The following is a 17,763-nucleotide window of genomic DNA, read 5'->3' as shown; positions in this document are numbered from 1 at the left end:
ATAATTTAAGTTCTTTTTTTTCTCATTAATGTACACACGGCACCCCATATTCACAGAAAAACACAGAATTGTTGACATTTTTGCACATTTATTAAAAAAGAAAAACTGAAATATCACACGGTCCTAAGTATTCAGACCCTTTGCTGTGACACTCATATATTTAACTCAGGTGCTGTCCATTTCTTCTGATCATCCTTGAGATGGTTCTACACCTTGATTTGAGTCCAGCTGTGTTTGATTATACTGATTGGACTTGATTAGGAAAGCCACACACCTGTCTATATAAGACCTTCCAGCTCACAGTGCATGTCAGAGCAAATGAGAGTCATGAGGTCAAAGGACCTGCCTGAAGAGCTCAGAGACAGAATTGTGACAAGGCACAGATCTGGCCAAGGTTACCAAAAAAAGATTTCTGCTGCACTTAAGGTTCCTAAGAGCACAGTGGCCTCCATAATCCTTAAATGAAAGACGTTTGGGACGACCAGAACCCTTCCTAGAGCTGACCGTCTGGCCAAACTGAGCTATCGGGGGAGAAGAACCTTGGTGAGAGAGGTAAAGAAGAACCCAAAGATCACTGTGGCTGAGCTCCAGAGATGCAGTCCGGAGATGGGAGAAAGTTGTAGAAAGTCAACCATCACTGCAGCCCTCCACCAGTCTGGGCTTTATGGCAGAGTGGCCCGACGGAAGCCTCTCCTCAGTGCAAGAGAAATGAAAGCCCCCATGGAGTTTGCTAAAAAAAAAACCTGAAGGATTCTCTGGTCTGCACTTTTTGGCCTTAATTCTAAGCGGTATGTGTGGAGAAAACCAGGCACTGCTCATCACCTGTCCAATACAGTCCCAACAGTGAAGCATGGTGGTGGCAGCATCATGCTGTGGGGGTGTTTTTCAGCTACAGGACGACTGGTTGCAATCGAGAGAAAGATGAATGCGGCCAAGTACAGGGATATCCTGGACACAAACCTTCTCCAGAGTGCTCAGGACCTCAGACTGGGCCGAAGGTTCACCTTCCAACAAGACAATGACCCTAAGAACACAGCTAAAATAACGAAGGAGTGGCTTCACAAAAACTCTGTGACTGTTCTTGAAGAGCCAGAGCCCTGACTTAAACCCAATTGAGCATCTCTGGAGAGACCTGAAAATGGCTGTCCACCAACTTTTACCATCCAACCTGACAGAACTGGAGAGGATCTGCAAGGAGGAATGGCAGAGGATTCCCAAATCCAGGTGTGAAAACCTTGTTGCATCTTTCCCAAAAAGACTCATGGCTGTATTAGATCAAAAGGGTGCTTCTCCTGAATACTTATGACCATGTGATATTTCAGTTTTTTTTTTAATAAATGTGCAAAGATGTCAACAATTCTGTGTTTTTCTGTTAATATGGGATGCTGAGTGTACATTAATGAGGAAAAGAATTACCTAAATGATTTTAGCAAGTGGCTGTAATATAAAAAAGATTGAAAAATTTAAGGGGGTCTGAATACTTTCCGTACCCACTTTATATAGTTTGTTGTAGAAATAAGTTATGCTCAGAGTCCAGAGCCTCGATCATAATATTATAACAGGTTCCTTCCTATTAGAGACCTGCATGATCGCAGGACCCATCGCAGCAGAGTGTGGTGCAGGACAACACTTGATGGGTGGGTAGACACTTGTGTTACTGGATGTGGGAGAATAATTAGGGTGTGCTCACACAAGGCAATCTTAACCCCCAAAGCCTGGTTTGTTTGACTAGCATGATTACTCTGTTTAGCAGTCCCTGGCCCGTTGTAAAGAGGTGAGCAAGATCGCGGTTCAGTTATATTTAGATCAGTGAGTGAAAGCGCTAACCACGCCGGAGCGCAGATCTTCTGATGCGTGCTGCATGATTGCGTGAATATTTCTGAGTGGCAATAGCAATATATCTGTACAGCAATATATTGTGAGAGGGCCGTGTGCTACTGCGTCCCATACGACTCAAAATAATAAACCACAAAGTTAACAAAACAATGCACTTCACTGTGTTGAGCAAGCGCTTCACTGCGGTCTTCACATGCTATCGGAAACGTATTATTTCCCATCTATGAAGTATTTTTTTTTTTATTAATAAATACAATTTAATTCCAATCTCAATTCATCAGAGCTGATCCAAACATGTTCAGGAGCCACACTCATAAGGGTTTCCCTTTCATATGGATGCAGTGATGTCCTGGGAATATTTCCTGCTCGCCTTGACTGCCTAAAAACTTGAATCATCTGAGAACGTGTTTTTTTTTTTTTTTGATAAATGTAATCTATTACTAACACCTCTCCATGCTTGACATTCAAGTGGCTTTAATTTAAACATCTGACGAATAGCCTTTGTGTGTCACTGTAGAATATCAGACTTGAGCTAGACAGGCTGAAGAGTTTAAAGACGGTAAATGTGTTAAAACACTGAGAGCAAATATTGAGGCAAAAACTGCTGGGAGCGAGACAATTTTAGCTGCCTGTTGTCTTCCTGCTTTAATGAAAGGGTTGTGAGATATTTATGCACAGCTCTAAAAGCCAGTCTATAACTCCTAAACTCACTGAACAATAGCCCCTGTGGATTCAGCCTTCAGGCATTAGATACAGTCGGCCGCCTGTTTTCAAATTCATCAAGGATATTAAATTCAAACAGTCTCTTCTAGACAAAATATGAGTTCATAATTCATAACACTTCATCCAGCAAAAAAGGAAAAGGTGTCTATTCCCTGCTGCCCTTTCATATAAAAAATAAAAATAATTAAAAATTAAATTCCACCGACATATTTGTTTAAAACTGTTTTGGACCGTTTTTTTTCTTCTAAAAAGGTGATTTGTCTGTGTATATTTCTCTCCTGATTCAGACAAGCTTTTCACTTCACAAGATGTTAACTGATGGACTGGAGTGGTGTGGATTACTTGTGGATTATTGTGATGTTTTTATCATCTGTTTGGACTCTCATTCTGACGGCACCCATTCACTGCAGAGGATCAATTTGTGAGCAAGTGATGCAATGCTACATTTCTCCAAATCCATTCTGACCATGTTCTAATCGGATGGCCTAAGGGCAAGTAAATCATAAAAAATGTTCATTTTGGGGTAGCCTATTCCTTTAATTACAATAGAGATTTGCAGATCAGCACAAATGGCCTATACGTCTAATGTTCACTGTGCAGATTAGAAGAGCTGTTGCTAAAAAACATTTCTCCTTCATTCAGCTCATTACGTTGGTCATCTGGCTTCACAAATCCAAGAGAGAGGTTTGAGAGGATTTATTTGTTTATAGCACATTGGCTCTTTTGAAGTAGATCACATTAGCATAATGATTATGCATACAAACAACCTGATTCTGATTCAATTCGGATTCATCTGGCCCTCAGTGGTGGGTCCTTTGCCTAAACAACTACATCAGTGTCTCTCCAGAGAGGAGAAAACTAAATAAAAAGATAGAAAACAGATAGTTCTAACTCTACATATCAACAGCATCCTCTAAATTGGGCTAACATGATATGATATGATATGATATGATATAATATAATATATGTTTGGACAGTGTAAAACGTTATATTGAGATCTATTACAATTTACAATAACTTTGTAATGTATTCCTGTGATCAAAGCTGAATTTTCAGAATCATTAATCCAGTCTTTACTGTCACATGCTCCTTCAGAAATCATTGTAATATGCTACTTTGCTGCTCAAGAAACATTTTTTTTTCTAATAATGTTGAAAACAGTTTTTACTGCTTCATATTTTTGCAGTGCATTTTTTCAGGATTCTTCACTCAAAAGAATAGCATTTGGTTTATTTTTCCTAACATTGTCTTTTCTGTCACTTTTGACCCGTTTAATGCATCTTCGCTTTGCATCTGTTTTTCAAACAATGGTATACTCTCACACACACACACACACACGATAAATATTAAATTATTTAGTGAGATCTCTAACCTTGGTAAAATCTCAAATATGGTTTTGACAGCTGATATTATCATAGTGTCAGTTCTGACCACAAGGTTTCCCAAAAAAGATCAAATACAGTTTCAGATTATCTGGCAGTATTTCAAGAGTCAGACTCCTCAAATCAGGATATAGCTTTACAGGAGGATCTCACACAACTCATCCTCATGCAGCGCAGTGACGAGTCTTTAACAAAGCCGCCCGACACCCCAGGCTTCCTTCCACCTGCTGATCACACTTTTACATCGCATATCCATTCCCACAATCATTTTCAAATGCTGAAGTTTCATGTGTTTCCTGTAAAGGCCAATTTTTTTATCTTTTTGCAACATTTTCTGAGAGCAGGAAATCAGATTTAAGATGCTTTCCTGCAGCAAAACAGGTCTAGTCAGAGCAAAAGTATGATAAAATTATAGAGGAAATGTGATCGTGAGGACTATGATACAGTATGTCATGATTCACTCAAACCAAAGTGGGAGGTAAAACAAGTGGTTTCGAAAGAGGTCAGCTGCCAAAGTTCAGGCCAGACTGTCTACAGACCTACAGTACTTACAAAATTAGGCAAAGAAAATCAAGCATGGATGTGGGTAGAACCGACTCCACATGAAACACAAGATAACCCATTTGTGAAAAAAAAAAAACCCGGTAAAGAAATACAAAGCAAAGCTGCGGGGGAAGTAGAAGTGTGTGATTTATGACGTACACCAATTGTTACTGCCACTTATGTTATGAATTTAGAGAACCCCAATACATATCTTTTTAAATTGTTTTAAGAAAAAAAAAAAAAACTTTTACTAAATTAAAAAATAAGTAAATAAATAAATAAAATGGTAATAAAAAAAATAAATAAAAATCATAATAATAAATGATTCAGAATCTTGTATAATGGCTGAAGATGAATCATTTTTTTGGCTCAATGTCCCAGTCCTGGTGAGAAGGACTTCTGAATATTTCACGAAGCCTCATCAAACCCGCTCATTTCTGCAGCTCCTACGTGAAACAATGTAGCACACAACACACGGACGTGGCTGAGGAAGGGAAACCAATGCACTTCCTGTGTGTCATTTCCTTCAGAGGACAAAAATCACAGTGAGAAAATGTCAAATGTCAAACATGACTCGGGTTCATTCATGACTGAGACTGACAGTGATTAAGAACGATTAGAGAGCGTCTTCACAGCCGACTCATTTTATGTAGATGCACTTTAGATTCAGCTGAGGTTTGTCATCAGCTCAGCAGTCTTTCCACATACACGGCCCGTCTCATATTCACTCTCTAGTCTAGCTTAGGTGCACTCATCCTTTCCTACGGAAGCCCGTTTCTGCCACTGAAAAAAAAAAAGGTTTTCTCACAATTCTGACTTTTTCTTCAAAGAATTGTGAGATACTGTATACATTTTTAGTTGCGAGAGAAAAGTCACAATTCGAGATACAAACTCACAATTCTGACTTTTTTTTTCCTAAGAATTGCGTGATACAAACTCATAATTGCGAGTTATAAAGTCATAATTGTGAGATATAAAGTCATATATGCAAGATAAAAACTCATAATTCAGATTTGTTTCTCGCAGCTGAGATTTTATCTCTCGCAATTCTGACTTTTTATCTTGCAATTGCGAGTTTATATCATGCAATTCTGAGAAAAAAAGTCTGTCCATACTTTCCTCCCCTAAATTCATTTGAAGCAAACTGCAACAAAATCTCACACTGGAATTCGGCTGGATTAAATCATATTCTCTGTTTTAAACCTCAGTAGCAAAACTGTGCACAGACTTTTGGATAAATTCTTTCAATAGTCTATGACAAACGTACATAGTAGTCGTTGCATGCCATTGTATATGCTTTAAACATGTTTTGAATGCCCATGAAAGAGTTTGCATCGAAACTGAAGTCTACTTTGGGCTTAACCCTCTCATTGTTCCCTTCCCGTATGGTGCATCCTGAACTGCCTGTGTCTCTGTGCTAATCCAGAGGGATTTTAAAACATCTCCAGACCTGGGCTCTGGTGCAATAGCAGGAATCAACACAAATCTCCCTATCATTTCTGCCAGAGCAAATATGAGCCCTGAATGTTAGCTAAAATTAGGCTCGTTTGAGCTCACTCCCATCATGTGACATCAGATGATTTAGAACGGAATCTTCAAATAGAATGTGTTTGTCACTTCTCTATTGTCACCTTCTGGAGTTTTATGTTGGTTTCCTTTCAGCTATTTTGGCGTCAGTATACGAATAGATTTTCAAAAGTCAACAAATGTTAACAAATGTAAGTCAACGAATGTAAAAACTTTTGACAAGCCGAATATGTCAGTTTCATTCATTCCCTATAATAGGTATAAAGAACTACACACACAAAATATATATATATATATATATTTTTTTTTATCATCTCCAGCACATAATATAATTAACCAAGAATCAAACAATTGGAATGATCAGCAAAACAGAGTGAAATACTTCACACTGCATGTTAAAGAGTTGAAAAACTTGGCTGAGTTAGTTAACATTAGGGATGCACCGGTTGACCAGCCATAAATCGGAACAGGCCGGTTTTTGCTTAAAATACGCGATCGGCAATCGGCCGGTTTTTGGTCTTTTTTCGGTCGATTTTTCCGGAAGTGCGCTTGCGTGCACAGACTACATTGTAATCGTTCAATGTCATTTGTGTGGAAGAGTATTTCGAAATCTGTGCGCAGGACACAGGCAGCCGATCAGCACTGGAAGTGCAGAGCTTCCTGTCTGAGGCACAGATAGCAGGAAGCGATCCGCCGTTGGTGTACTGGCGCACAAATAAGAGACCCTTTCCTGCGCATTAAAGCCCTGAACACGAGTAGACCGTGAAGAGATGTTCAGATCAACTTCTCACGTGTTGGATGAGAAACGAAACGGACTAAACGGTGACAAAACTGAAATGTTTTTTTTTAGAACTTGCATACACGTTTGAAAAGCCAGAAATAAACGTCAGTTCTGCATTAGGATGATTATTCTTATTTTACCTTAAAATTACATCGACTTAATTTGATTTAAAAATCACCTGCTGTAGCACACTGAAAAAAGTGGTTTCATTCATCCAATTAAAACATTTTAGGGTAATGATTCACATCTATATTTTTTTTACTTGAGACAATAAGTTATTTATTTTTCATTTGCTCAAGTAAAAAAAAAAAATATAGACGTGAATCATTACCCTATTTTTTTTTTTTAATTGGATGAATGAAACACTTTGCATCTTTGTTTTATTCGCAACCAACATTATTTGATTTTAACATTTTGGAAAATGTATTTATATAGCATAATTTTATTTAGTCTCACTGGTAAAGACCTTTTTTTTTATTTAAAACCAAATGTAAAAACTAAAATACTGAATGCTGATTAAGAACCTCTTATTGAATGTGTGTTGATTGTGTTGTTTGGATTGTAGAACTATGCAGTTATTGCCTTTAATTTCACATGGTTACAGTAAATCTTTTATTTAAAGCCAGTTCTCTGTAGTTTCAACCCAATTCAAAAAAAAAAGCTGAATGCTGATGTCTGTACCATCTGTGTTTGTATTGAATGTAAGCTACTTAATGTGCAGTTACTGCTGTTAATTTCAGATGGTTACAGTTATTGTTTCCAATAGCCAAAAGCCAGTTTGGCCTATTAAATACCAAAGAAACATCTTGTTTATGCACACTTTCCTTCTTTCTTGTTTGTTGCTTAAAAGATTAAAAAAATAAAATAAAATCGGTATCGGTATCGGAATCGGCCAGTTTGCTTGTAAAAAATCGGTATCGGGATCGGCCATGAAAAATCATGATCGTGCATCCCTAGTTAACATCATACAAAACGTGTTGGTTCTGACTGACTTTTTTATGCCCAAACTGCACATTTAGACTTTGATTCTGAGATTGCTGATGTGCATTTTTTTTTTTTCATAATTGTGGAAATAGATGCATACATTCATATATATATATATATACACACATACATACATATGCATTACCAGTCAAAAGTTTGAGATCAGAACAATTTTATTTATTGGAGTTTCTTTTGCTCATCAAGGCTGCATTAATTTGATCAAAAATACAGGAAAATATGTAATATTGTGAAATATTATTATGATGTAAAACAACGTTTTTCTATTTTAATGTACAGTAAAATGTAATTTATTCCTGTGATGCAAAGCTGTATTTTCAGCATCATTACTCCAGTCTATAGTCACATGATCTTCAGAAATCATTCTAATATGTTGATTTATCATCAGTGATGGAAACTGTTGTGCTGGTTAATATTTTTTGGAACCTGTGATACTTTTTTTCAGGATTCTTTGATTAATAAAAAGTTTGAAAGAAGAGCATTTATTTAAAATAGAAATATTTTCTAACAATATACACTACAGTCCAAAAGTTTGGGGCTAGTCAATTTTTTATTCTTTCTTCACTTATTTTTTTGAAAGAAATTAAAACTTGTATTCTGCAAAGATGTGTTAAATTGTTAAGATATAGCAAAGATTTATACTGTTAGAAAATATTTGCATTTTGAATAAATGCTGTTATTTATTTTTACATTTTATTCATCAAAGAATTCTGAAAAAAAGTATTGCAGTTTCCCAAAAAATATTTGGCAGCACAACTGTTGCCAACATTGATAATCCTAATAATAAATCAGCATATTAGAATGATTTCTTAAGGGTCATGTGACATTTTATACTGGAGTAATGGCTGATGGAAATTCAGCTTTGCATCACAGAAATAACTTATATTTTAAAAGATATTAAAATAGAAACCATTAGTTTATATTGTAATAACATTTTGCCAGATTGCTTTTTGATCAAAAAATGCAGCCTTGATGAGCATAAGAGACTTCTTTAAAAAAACATTAAAGGTCCCGTTTTTCATGCTTTTTTGAAGCTTTGATTGTGTTTACAGTGTGCAATATAACATGTGTTCATGTTTCGTGTGTAAAAAAAACATAGTATTTTTCACACAATTCACTTATCTGTATACCGCTGTTTTCACTGTCACAAAAACGGGCTGATGACTTCCTTGTTCTATGAAGTCCCTCCTTCAGAAATACGTAACGAGTTCTGATTGGGCCAGCGGTTCCTGTGTTGTGATTCGACAGCAGCTGAGCGCAGGCTGCCCTCCTGGTAACGTGATTGGACTAGTTTTGAGAAGCAAGTGGGCAGGAGCATGTGCTGGAGATGTACTTATAATCACAGGAGCGTTTTACTAACGAGAAGCGCATGAAAATCGCATTTGTTTTTTTGCACAGCCCTAACATCTAATAACAAAGCTAAACAGCGTTGCCCTTTGTGTAGTAAGTTACAGAAACTGTTAAACGCACCAACTTAAATAATAAAATACACCGGTTGTGGTCCATAAACAACGCCTTCTCCAGACAAAGAGGGAACTGCTCCATCTTTCAAGAATAATCTTTGTGCGAATCCGGCATTAAACTGATTGAGATTGAGGAAGTTGTCCTCAGCAAGCTGTCCTCAGCAAAATGTGCTGCACATAGTTTTACATGTGGATTATAATTTTCGGGAACCGAGTTAAACATAAATTGTAACCATTAATCTCCAAGTACAGCGTCCCTGGGAAGCCCAAACAAAGATGATTGGACTGAAAATAACAGCGTTTCAACGACATGGCAAACACAAACGCAGCTCTTCCTTCTTCTCTGTCGGAGCGCAACAAGACCACGCCCCTTATTTGTTAATTCATGTGGGCGGAGGTTAGTCAAAAAACTGTTTTAGTGACGTCATTACTGCAGGAACTAGAGGGATGTAGTCCAAACGGGTCGTTTTTTGTAGGCGAATTCTGTTAAATAAAATATCTAAAACTTTTACAGATATTATTTATACTCTAACGACAACATTACACACTAACTAAAGTTTAAAACATGGGATCACGAAGAACGGGACCTTTAAACTAAACTTCTGAACGGTATATATGGCTACAAATGTGATCTTGCATTTACTTCTCAAAAAGTTACAAAAATAAAATAAAAAATAAGATAAAATCAGGAGCACCTTTCGATCAATGATCAAAAATTCTGATCAAAAATTTGCCTTCCCGTTAAGAGGTGATATTTGATTCCTTAAAGTAATTAACAGGGGTATTTATTTATTTTATTTTTATCTTCGTAATGGTGTAATTTTCTAATTTTATTAAATGTCAAATTAATTTTTATTATTTATATTTATAATATTTTCTAAAATGTATAAAACAATAGAATAAGAAGAAGAATAAGTTGCCAATCGTATGAAATCAGTATTAACAAAATCAATTTGTACTACAGAGATGGCAGAGAAGACAAAAGTGGCATGCAGTTATATTTACATCCGTTTAATGAGGCTCAGAGGTGGCATGAGTACAATTACATTCATAAATTCATGTTGAGATGTTTTAAATAAAACATATAGAAATATGCAATGATTTAAATAACTGAACTACTACTTAAAAATATAACTAAAACTGGCAGTAAATGGCGGCAAGTCACTGATTCGATCACTGAATCATTCATTCACTTGATTCGTTCAAAAGGCTGATTCATTTAGGAATAAAGCAAGTGGCTGTCTTTATGAATGGAATCACTGGCTCACTATATAAATTTATTTAAAGTGGCCCTATTATGGGTTATGAAAGGTTCATATTTTGGTTCTGGGAGTGCCCAACAACAGGTTGACATGCATGCAAGGTCAAAAACACTTTCATTGTCTTATAATATGCATTTATTTTTACCTTATTTGCTCAACGACTTCCAAACAATTCGTTCAACGATTTATTTTTCCAAACACCCCCTTTGCATGATGCTAATCTGCGGTGATTGCTCTAATTTTCATTTCATCGTGTCGGTGATGCCTGATAAAGCACCGTTTGTGAGCGCAGTGCTACTTTGTGTACAGGGTTTCCGGGGAAACTGCTATTTTTACTGCTCCAAAAGCAGCACCTAGTGACAAAGAATACATTTGCATTTTCATTCAGACCAATGAGAAAAGACCAACAAGTGGGCAGGCAATTTGCTAATATTTTGTGTTGAAGTCAACATGAAACGGCTTAGAATTCATTTTAAAACGACTCGTTTCAATGATTCTGAGTTGACTCTTTCATTTGAGAGACAATAAATAAAATGAAATTTACAAACTCAATCCTTAAAAGCTGCCACTCTTCTTAGTTCATCGCAATCTCACAAAATTCCATTATAATCAACCGATCTCCCCACAATGAATCTATTAGGCCTAAAAAAAAAAAAAGTTTGGTTCCGGTTGGTTGTCAGTTGAGGTCATTGGTCGTTAGGGATTTTTTTTTTTATTTATTTATTTATTTTTTTCTTTCTCCAGTGGCAGTTTTACACACACACACACGCGCGCTGATTTTAAATGTGTGTACCGGTACTTTTACGTGATTCTGTATTCCCGTTTAAAGTCTGTTGTTGCCATAGACACGCAAAACGCACACACACACACAAAAAGCCTTCGCGGGAGTTTGACAGGCGATCTCATAGTAGATTAACATGGAGGATTTGAACTTGAAAAACGGAGTGTACATCTTTTTGTAGTCAAACAACATTCTTTGTTATGTTCATTTATGTGGTTTATTTGATTTTGATGCTATAAATTAACTAGAAGCAAGAGACGATCAGTTAGTTTTAACTGATGATCTAACTTACAGCGATCTGTTCGACACATTCAAGAGCCACAAAACGGTATTTATTGTTTACATTTCTTAAAAAAATGACCACATTTGAAAGGTGAAATAACCAAATGAGACTTTGTTTCATATTAAAAGTAAGCTGGTAATGTTAATGTCCTGTCTGTCAGCATGTTGTCAGTGCCCTCTCTGTTCCGCGATATATTGTTTACTCCCCCCTCCCCCCGTGTTTCTCTTAATGTTACGATTTCCAAACCTTAAGTTATAGCTCACTTTAGGAATTGACAGTTAAAGGGTTTTGATGCAATACTTAATGGTTTTTAACGGATTACTTAAGTGTAAAACAGCATTTAAAGGAAACTGTAATTTAATTAACGATGTGTGAAAGACCGTTCTTCCCCAGTCTCATAAAATAAATTTGGGTCGCACATAAATTGACAGGGTCGGTCGGAAACCGGAACCAAACAAATTTTTTTTTTAGGCCTTACTTAAACCCTGTCCACAATTTGTTTGTAATAATGAGATGATTCGTGAGCTGAACAACTGAGCTGAACTCACTGAACAAAACGCTGTTGTTTTGAATGATGAGTGGATTCTGATTAAATCCACAGTTATGTTTGGTCAGGTCAATCGCGCTGGTCCTCCAAATATTCTTTCATAGTAGGGCTGCAGGATGTGTCATTTAAGCATCGATATCGCGATGTACGAATCCACGATAGTCACATCGCAGGATGTGCGATGTAGGCTGTTGTAGTTGTTCCGTTACTCATTAACCGTACGGGCCAGCTGCTTCCCGGCCCTTGACAAATGTGATTTGCGGATTAATTGCACAGTTTAACCATCATAGAGTGAAAGTTTATCAATTGCATGTGTTTTTAAGTCCTGTCAGTTTAACAGGGTGCATATAAGAACGGGGAGCGAGAGAGAAAGAGAGAGAAAGAGAAAGCGCGAGAGAGAAAGAGAGAGCGCGCAAGAGAGAAAGAGAGAGCCCGCGAGAGAGAGAGAGAGAGAGAGAGAGAGAGAGAGAGAGAGAGAGAGAGAGAGAGAGAGAGAGAGAGCGAGATTAATAAATATAGTAACAAAAGTATTGCTCGTGGTAAGTTCAAGTTAGTTTAAATGTTAACAATTCAAACCATATCCTAAAGTTACAAACAAATAATTTACTCTAATTTAAATAATACTATAATCAATTATAAATAATAATCATTTAAAATGAGAATGTAAGTGTGCGCACCCCATTTTTGTTTGTAAGAAAAAATTAGATTAGATTTCATATCGCAGAAAAGTAAAATATCGCAATGTCATTTATTCCCAATATCGTGCAGCCCTATTTCATAGTCGCAGTAGTTTGACTACTGAAGTGGCCGACTGTAGAGCCCTGTAATGTCTGACTTCAAGTCACACATTTGGAGGGTCACAGTGTAATTGCAAACAAATGCCTCACTGTACTGCACTCTCAATCATGCCAGAGTCACATTGCACTGCAGGCAACAGAATAGATGTTGTACAGCATCATGTTAATGAGTAAAAGCATGTGGAAAGGTGCAAACCAAAGATATTGATATTGCATAGCTCATGATCCATGTGGGGTGACCGGGGCCAATTAATTAAATGACCTGGAAATAGTAGCAACACTGCAATTTGGTTTTAATATGTCCAACACTCACAGCTACAGTACATCAGTATGGTCATTCATCAAAACAGTCAAAAAGTCTATATAATTACTTTTAATTTCCAAATAGAATGTTTTCACATTCTTGTTGTCATGCACTAATCAGTTAAAAAAAAATATCTGCATATCAGTTTATATTTGCATGGTGCTCTGATTCACAAAGCAGCTGTCTGAATCACAATGGACCGTGTTAATCATAGTACAGCTCTCTCATCACAGGAGACAGACACAGACTGACCCTGAACCATCTGCAGTGTATCACACGAGTGTGCAATAGAAGCATTTCTATGTCAATGTACTTAAGGATGTACTTATGTGTCTTCATCCTCAGAAGTGTACCTGAGATATATTTAGAAGCGCACATGTGGACAGACATTTGTAATTACTGGATAATTATTTAATATGAATTTCTGGGGCAAAGACATATTTTATAGCTAAACAGGGCTATCAAAGTTAAATACTAAAACCATAAAAAAAGCAATCCTTACACTTTTGTTACTTGTAAAAAAATAAAATAAAAACAAGCCAAAAAAAAAAAAACACTTGAAAGAAAATAAAATATTTCAGCCAACTGCAAGGAAAATAAGTTTTGTTTAGTTTAAAGGTACAATTTGTAAGACATTTGCAGTAAAATATCCAAAAAACCACTAGGCTAGTGTTATATATTTTGTCCAGCTGATTACTAACAATATCTCTAATGTTTTCAACTACTTGTAAATCATGAGAAAATTCCCATTCTAAACAGTGACACGGGGCAGAGTAGTCGCCCGTCAGTGACGTTAGTTACCCTTTGTTACCGTCTTTACTGACGTAGAAACCACATGACAACAGTGTCGTGGACAAATGCGGAAGTAGTGTCTAGCGTCCATCAAACCAGCTTACTTCAAGCTGTTCCTTATTTACTACTCCTTGCACGTTTTATGGTGGATTGTGTTACTCCTTTATGGAACATAATTACGGTTACCGTCTGCCGCTGGTTCTGTCGACAAGGACAGCTCCCGTAAACGTAAGCGTACGATCCATAGTCTGATCGCGTCTTTGCATTGACTTTGTATGTAATCTACTCGAGCAAATCGTTGAACTCGCCTTTGCTATTATTGTTTTTTGAATGTACACGAGTGTATATATTTGTTGAACAAGTGATAATCGTTTTCATATTGTCTGATTGATGGCCGTCAGCGGTTGGGTAGAAGATAATAAATCCCATCATTCCACGCTCCTCCTTAGCGTCATCAAACCACGCGATTGTTATTGTTTTGATAGTGCGCCCTCTAGTGCCAGGTCCTACAACCTGTACCTTTAACTTGTGTACTAAAATACATAAAACTAAACAGGAAATAAAAATAAAATGTATAGCTAATAAAATATAACAAAAAAATTAAATTACTAAAAATGATTGAAAATGAAAATATTAAATTAAAAAAATATATAAATATAAATAAAAGATAATAGTTCTACAAAACAACAACAAAAAAAAAAGTGCAGTTTATTTCCAGTTATTAAGTACTGCATGAGAATTAAAAATAAATAAATAAATATATAAGTTTGTCATCACAAAGACCAATAACTAGAACGATAAATAGCATCAGATCGATTAAAATGCATGAATTAAGCGTTAATTGTTCCTTTATTAAATTATGGAAATGTCATGAAATCAAAAAATCTAACAGTTCAAACAAACCAATAAATAAAGACTTTTCATGGCGCCTACCTACAGTATGAGTATGTTGGTTTTACAAGTTGCATATCTAGATGAATATCATGTGATAGTGAGCATAACTGTTCCTGGATCAGCTTTACCTCGTATATATGAGCTCTGCCTGCGATCGCATGACACTCTCATCAGCCTCTGTCTTCTGCTAGATGTTAAATCACATTAGAACATGGCTGGGTCCACTCTCCACGTCAACAGATCAAATCTACCGTCAGTTTCAGCAAGCTAATAAACATGTGAGTTAGCACTATGGTGGTACTACGGTAAAGTTAGATGGAAAAGCTTCTATGAAGCACATAAATGCTAAAGGGTCCCACTTTAAATTAAGTGGCACTTACATAAAAAATAAGTATGTATGTACTTGCTGTGCTCATATTATATTGCAAAACACTTTTTTTGCTTTTGATAAGTGTACGGTTAGGGACGGTTGGGTGGTATGTGTAAGTGTGAGTTAAGGTTTATGGGATGGGTCAATAGTGTAATTATAAATCTAACTACAGATGTAATTACATGCAGGTATTGTTATATATATATATATATATATATATATATATATATATATATACACACACACACACACACACACAAGTGCAATGTAAAAACATGTATGCACACAATAAATGCATGGTACCCAATGATTCATTTAAATGTAAGTTAAGGCTACTTAATTTAAAGTGGGATCTGCATCATTACATGGCACATGTCCAAGATTGTACACTGTGGTAATAGTGACGCATCATGTAGTAGACTAAATACTGTGGTAATAAGCATAGTAAAGTCCTTAGTTTTTGTAGATCACACTGTAAGGTATATAAATCCGTGACAGTGATGGTTAAAACCAAGTTTCGAGAGTTTTAAACTAACAGTAACTATGGTATTGTTGTAATACACTGACAAGACGTCTGTTAATATAACACTGTTTGATTACCTTAACAGAGTGTAAGGTGTTACCATAGTACAGAGGGGTAATACCATGGTAGTTCCACCTACAGTAAGGATAATGGTGTTCACGTGGTACTTCAATAAACTCTAAAAACTGTTGGGTCGTTTCAACCCAACAGCTGGGTCAAATATGGACAAACCGAACAGTTAGGTTCTATCTTTACATTACATTTACATTTTTAACCCAAAAGTTGAGTTAGTCCATATTTGGCCCAAAGTTGGGTTGAAACAAGAGTGTGTGGTAAACTCTCCAAAAAGCACATAACCCTCACGAGCAGTTTTCTCTTCAGTGAGCGTTATTCCACCAACACGGTTAATAAATGTGTAACGTGTATGATGCTGGACACGCACCGTCGATGTTCTCTCTGTCGCTGATGTGCTGCAGGTTGCAGCCCGTGTCCTCGCGGCTCAGCTCCGGTTCGGGCCGGTACGACTCCAGCCTCGAGTGCGCGTTCCGCCGGAGCTTCGGGCTGGACGACACGCAGCAGGACGTGCTGTTCCCCATGAGTCCCGGTGTGTGCGGATCAACGAGCGGCACTGATCGACGGAGCCCTGCCGCAGATGATGGGCGTAACAGCCGCGGACAACGGGAGGAAACACGGGCTCTGCGATCCGCGAGAAGATCACGCCCGCGCGAAACGCTCGTGTGGAGACATCAGCGGGTCACGATCACGAGCATCCCCCTCAAATCAACACATAATCCACGCGGACTGCTCTCGGGGAGGTCACTGTTACATCGTATCGTTCAGCTGTCAGTGTATCACCCAGCTCTCAGTCACAAACACACACACACAGACAGAGAAGACGAAACAGCTTCCGGTTCAGCGCCTGACGTCACTCAGAACGATACATTTTGTATCTGCTTGCACGAGATTGTAATATTAATACGATATGATGAGTGCCTGGAGATTTGATCTGGCATATTTGTCTCTTGTTATTGGTTGTTTGGAACTACGTTGATTTGGTTAAATATTAATCAATGAATGGAACCATTCGCATTAAACAGTCTGTTGAATGTTAACATAATATAGATTGTGTTTATATTTTGAAGGTTTATATGCTGTATATAAAGTACTCTATACAGATATACAAAAAAATAATATATATATATATATATATATATATATATATATATATATATATATATATATATATATATATATATATATATATATATATATATATATATATATATATATATATATACATTTGCTTAATCCTACAAACCCCTGACTTATGAAATATTAGTCAGATTTTTAATAGATCATATTTCGATTTTAACATAAGTTTAACATAAGTAACAAAAAAAATTGCTTAAATTTAACCAGTTTCATAATATTATAGACTGTTTCATATTTTTTTTCAACATCAACAAAAGCCATCATAAACTGCAAAGTGTGCCGCTCAAGTACGTTTACACACACACACACACACACACACACACACACACACACACACACAAAAGGCATGATATAAATAGCACATAAAAGAAACAAAACAAAAACAAAACACTTTATTTTAATGTGTCCATATTACAGTGTAAGTATACATGTACAGTAAGTATTGAGTATATGAATTAACTGGTTATGGTCAGGATTAGGGTGTGGCTCACGGTTACTTGCATGTGATTATGCATGATTTATTGATATTATAATAGTAAGTATATGTAACATATGTAACGAGGACACCTTAAAACAAAGTGTTAAAAAATGAGAATATTAAAAATATAAAAACAACAACGCTTGTTACAGGGTATGGCAATGATTATTAATGCTAATTAATATAAAGTTTTGTGGGGGGGGGGGGTTATATTGTGTTCAGGCTACATGCAAAACAAGAACCATTTGCAAATTTGTTTATTG

General features: G+C 36.5%; 1 protein-coding gene across 2 annotated transcripts in view; it reads right to left on the bottom strand.

The window, feature by feature from the left end:
• LOC132123941 (cyclin-Y) overlaps positions 1 to 16,734 on the bottom strand; it is a 52,727-nt gene extending 35,993 nt beyond the window's left edge. The window contains exon 1 of one of the 2 annotated variants that reach the window (XM_059534628.1): positions 16,253 to 16,734. In XM_059534628.1, coding sequence (XP_059390611.1) covers positions 16,253 to 16,406 — 154 coding nt within the window. In that variant the 5' untranslated portion in view covers positions 16,407 to 16,734. The remainder of the gene's footprint in view (positions 1 to 16,252) is intronic. The other variant, XM_059534629.1, reaches the window with a different exon arrangement.
• Between the last annotated feature and the right edge of the window lie 1,029 nt (positions 16,735 to 17,763).

Source organism: Carassius carassius, chromosome 42, assembly GCF_963082965.1.
Source record: "Carassius carassius chromosome 42, fCarCar2.1, whole genome shotgun sequence".
Lineage (NCBI taxonomy): Eukaryota > Metazoa > Chordata > Actinopteri > Cypriniformes > Cyprinidae > Carassius > Carassius carassius.
The sequence above is the reverse complement of the archived record's forward strand: the minus strand, read 5'-3'. Positions and strand labels throughout refer to the sequence as shown.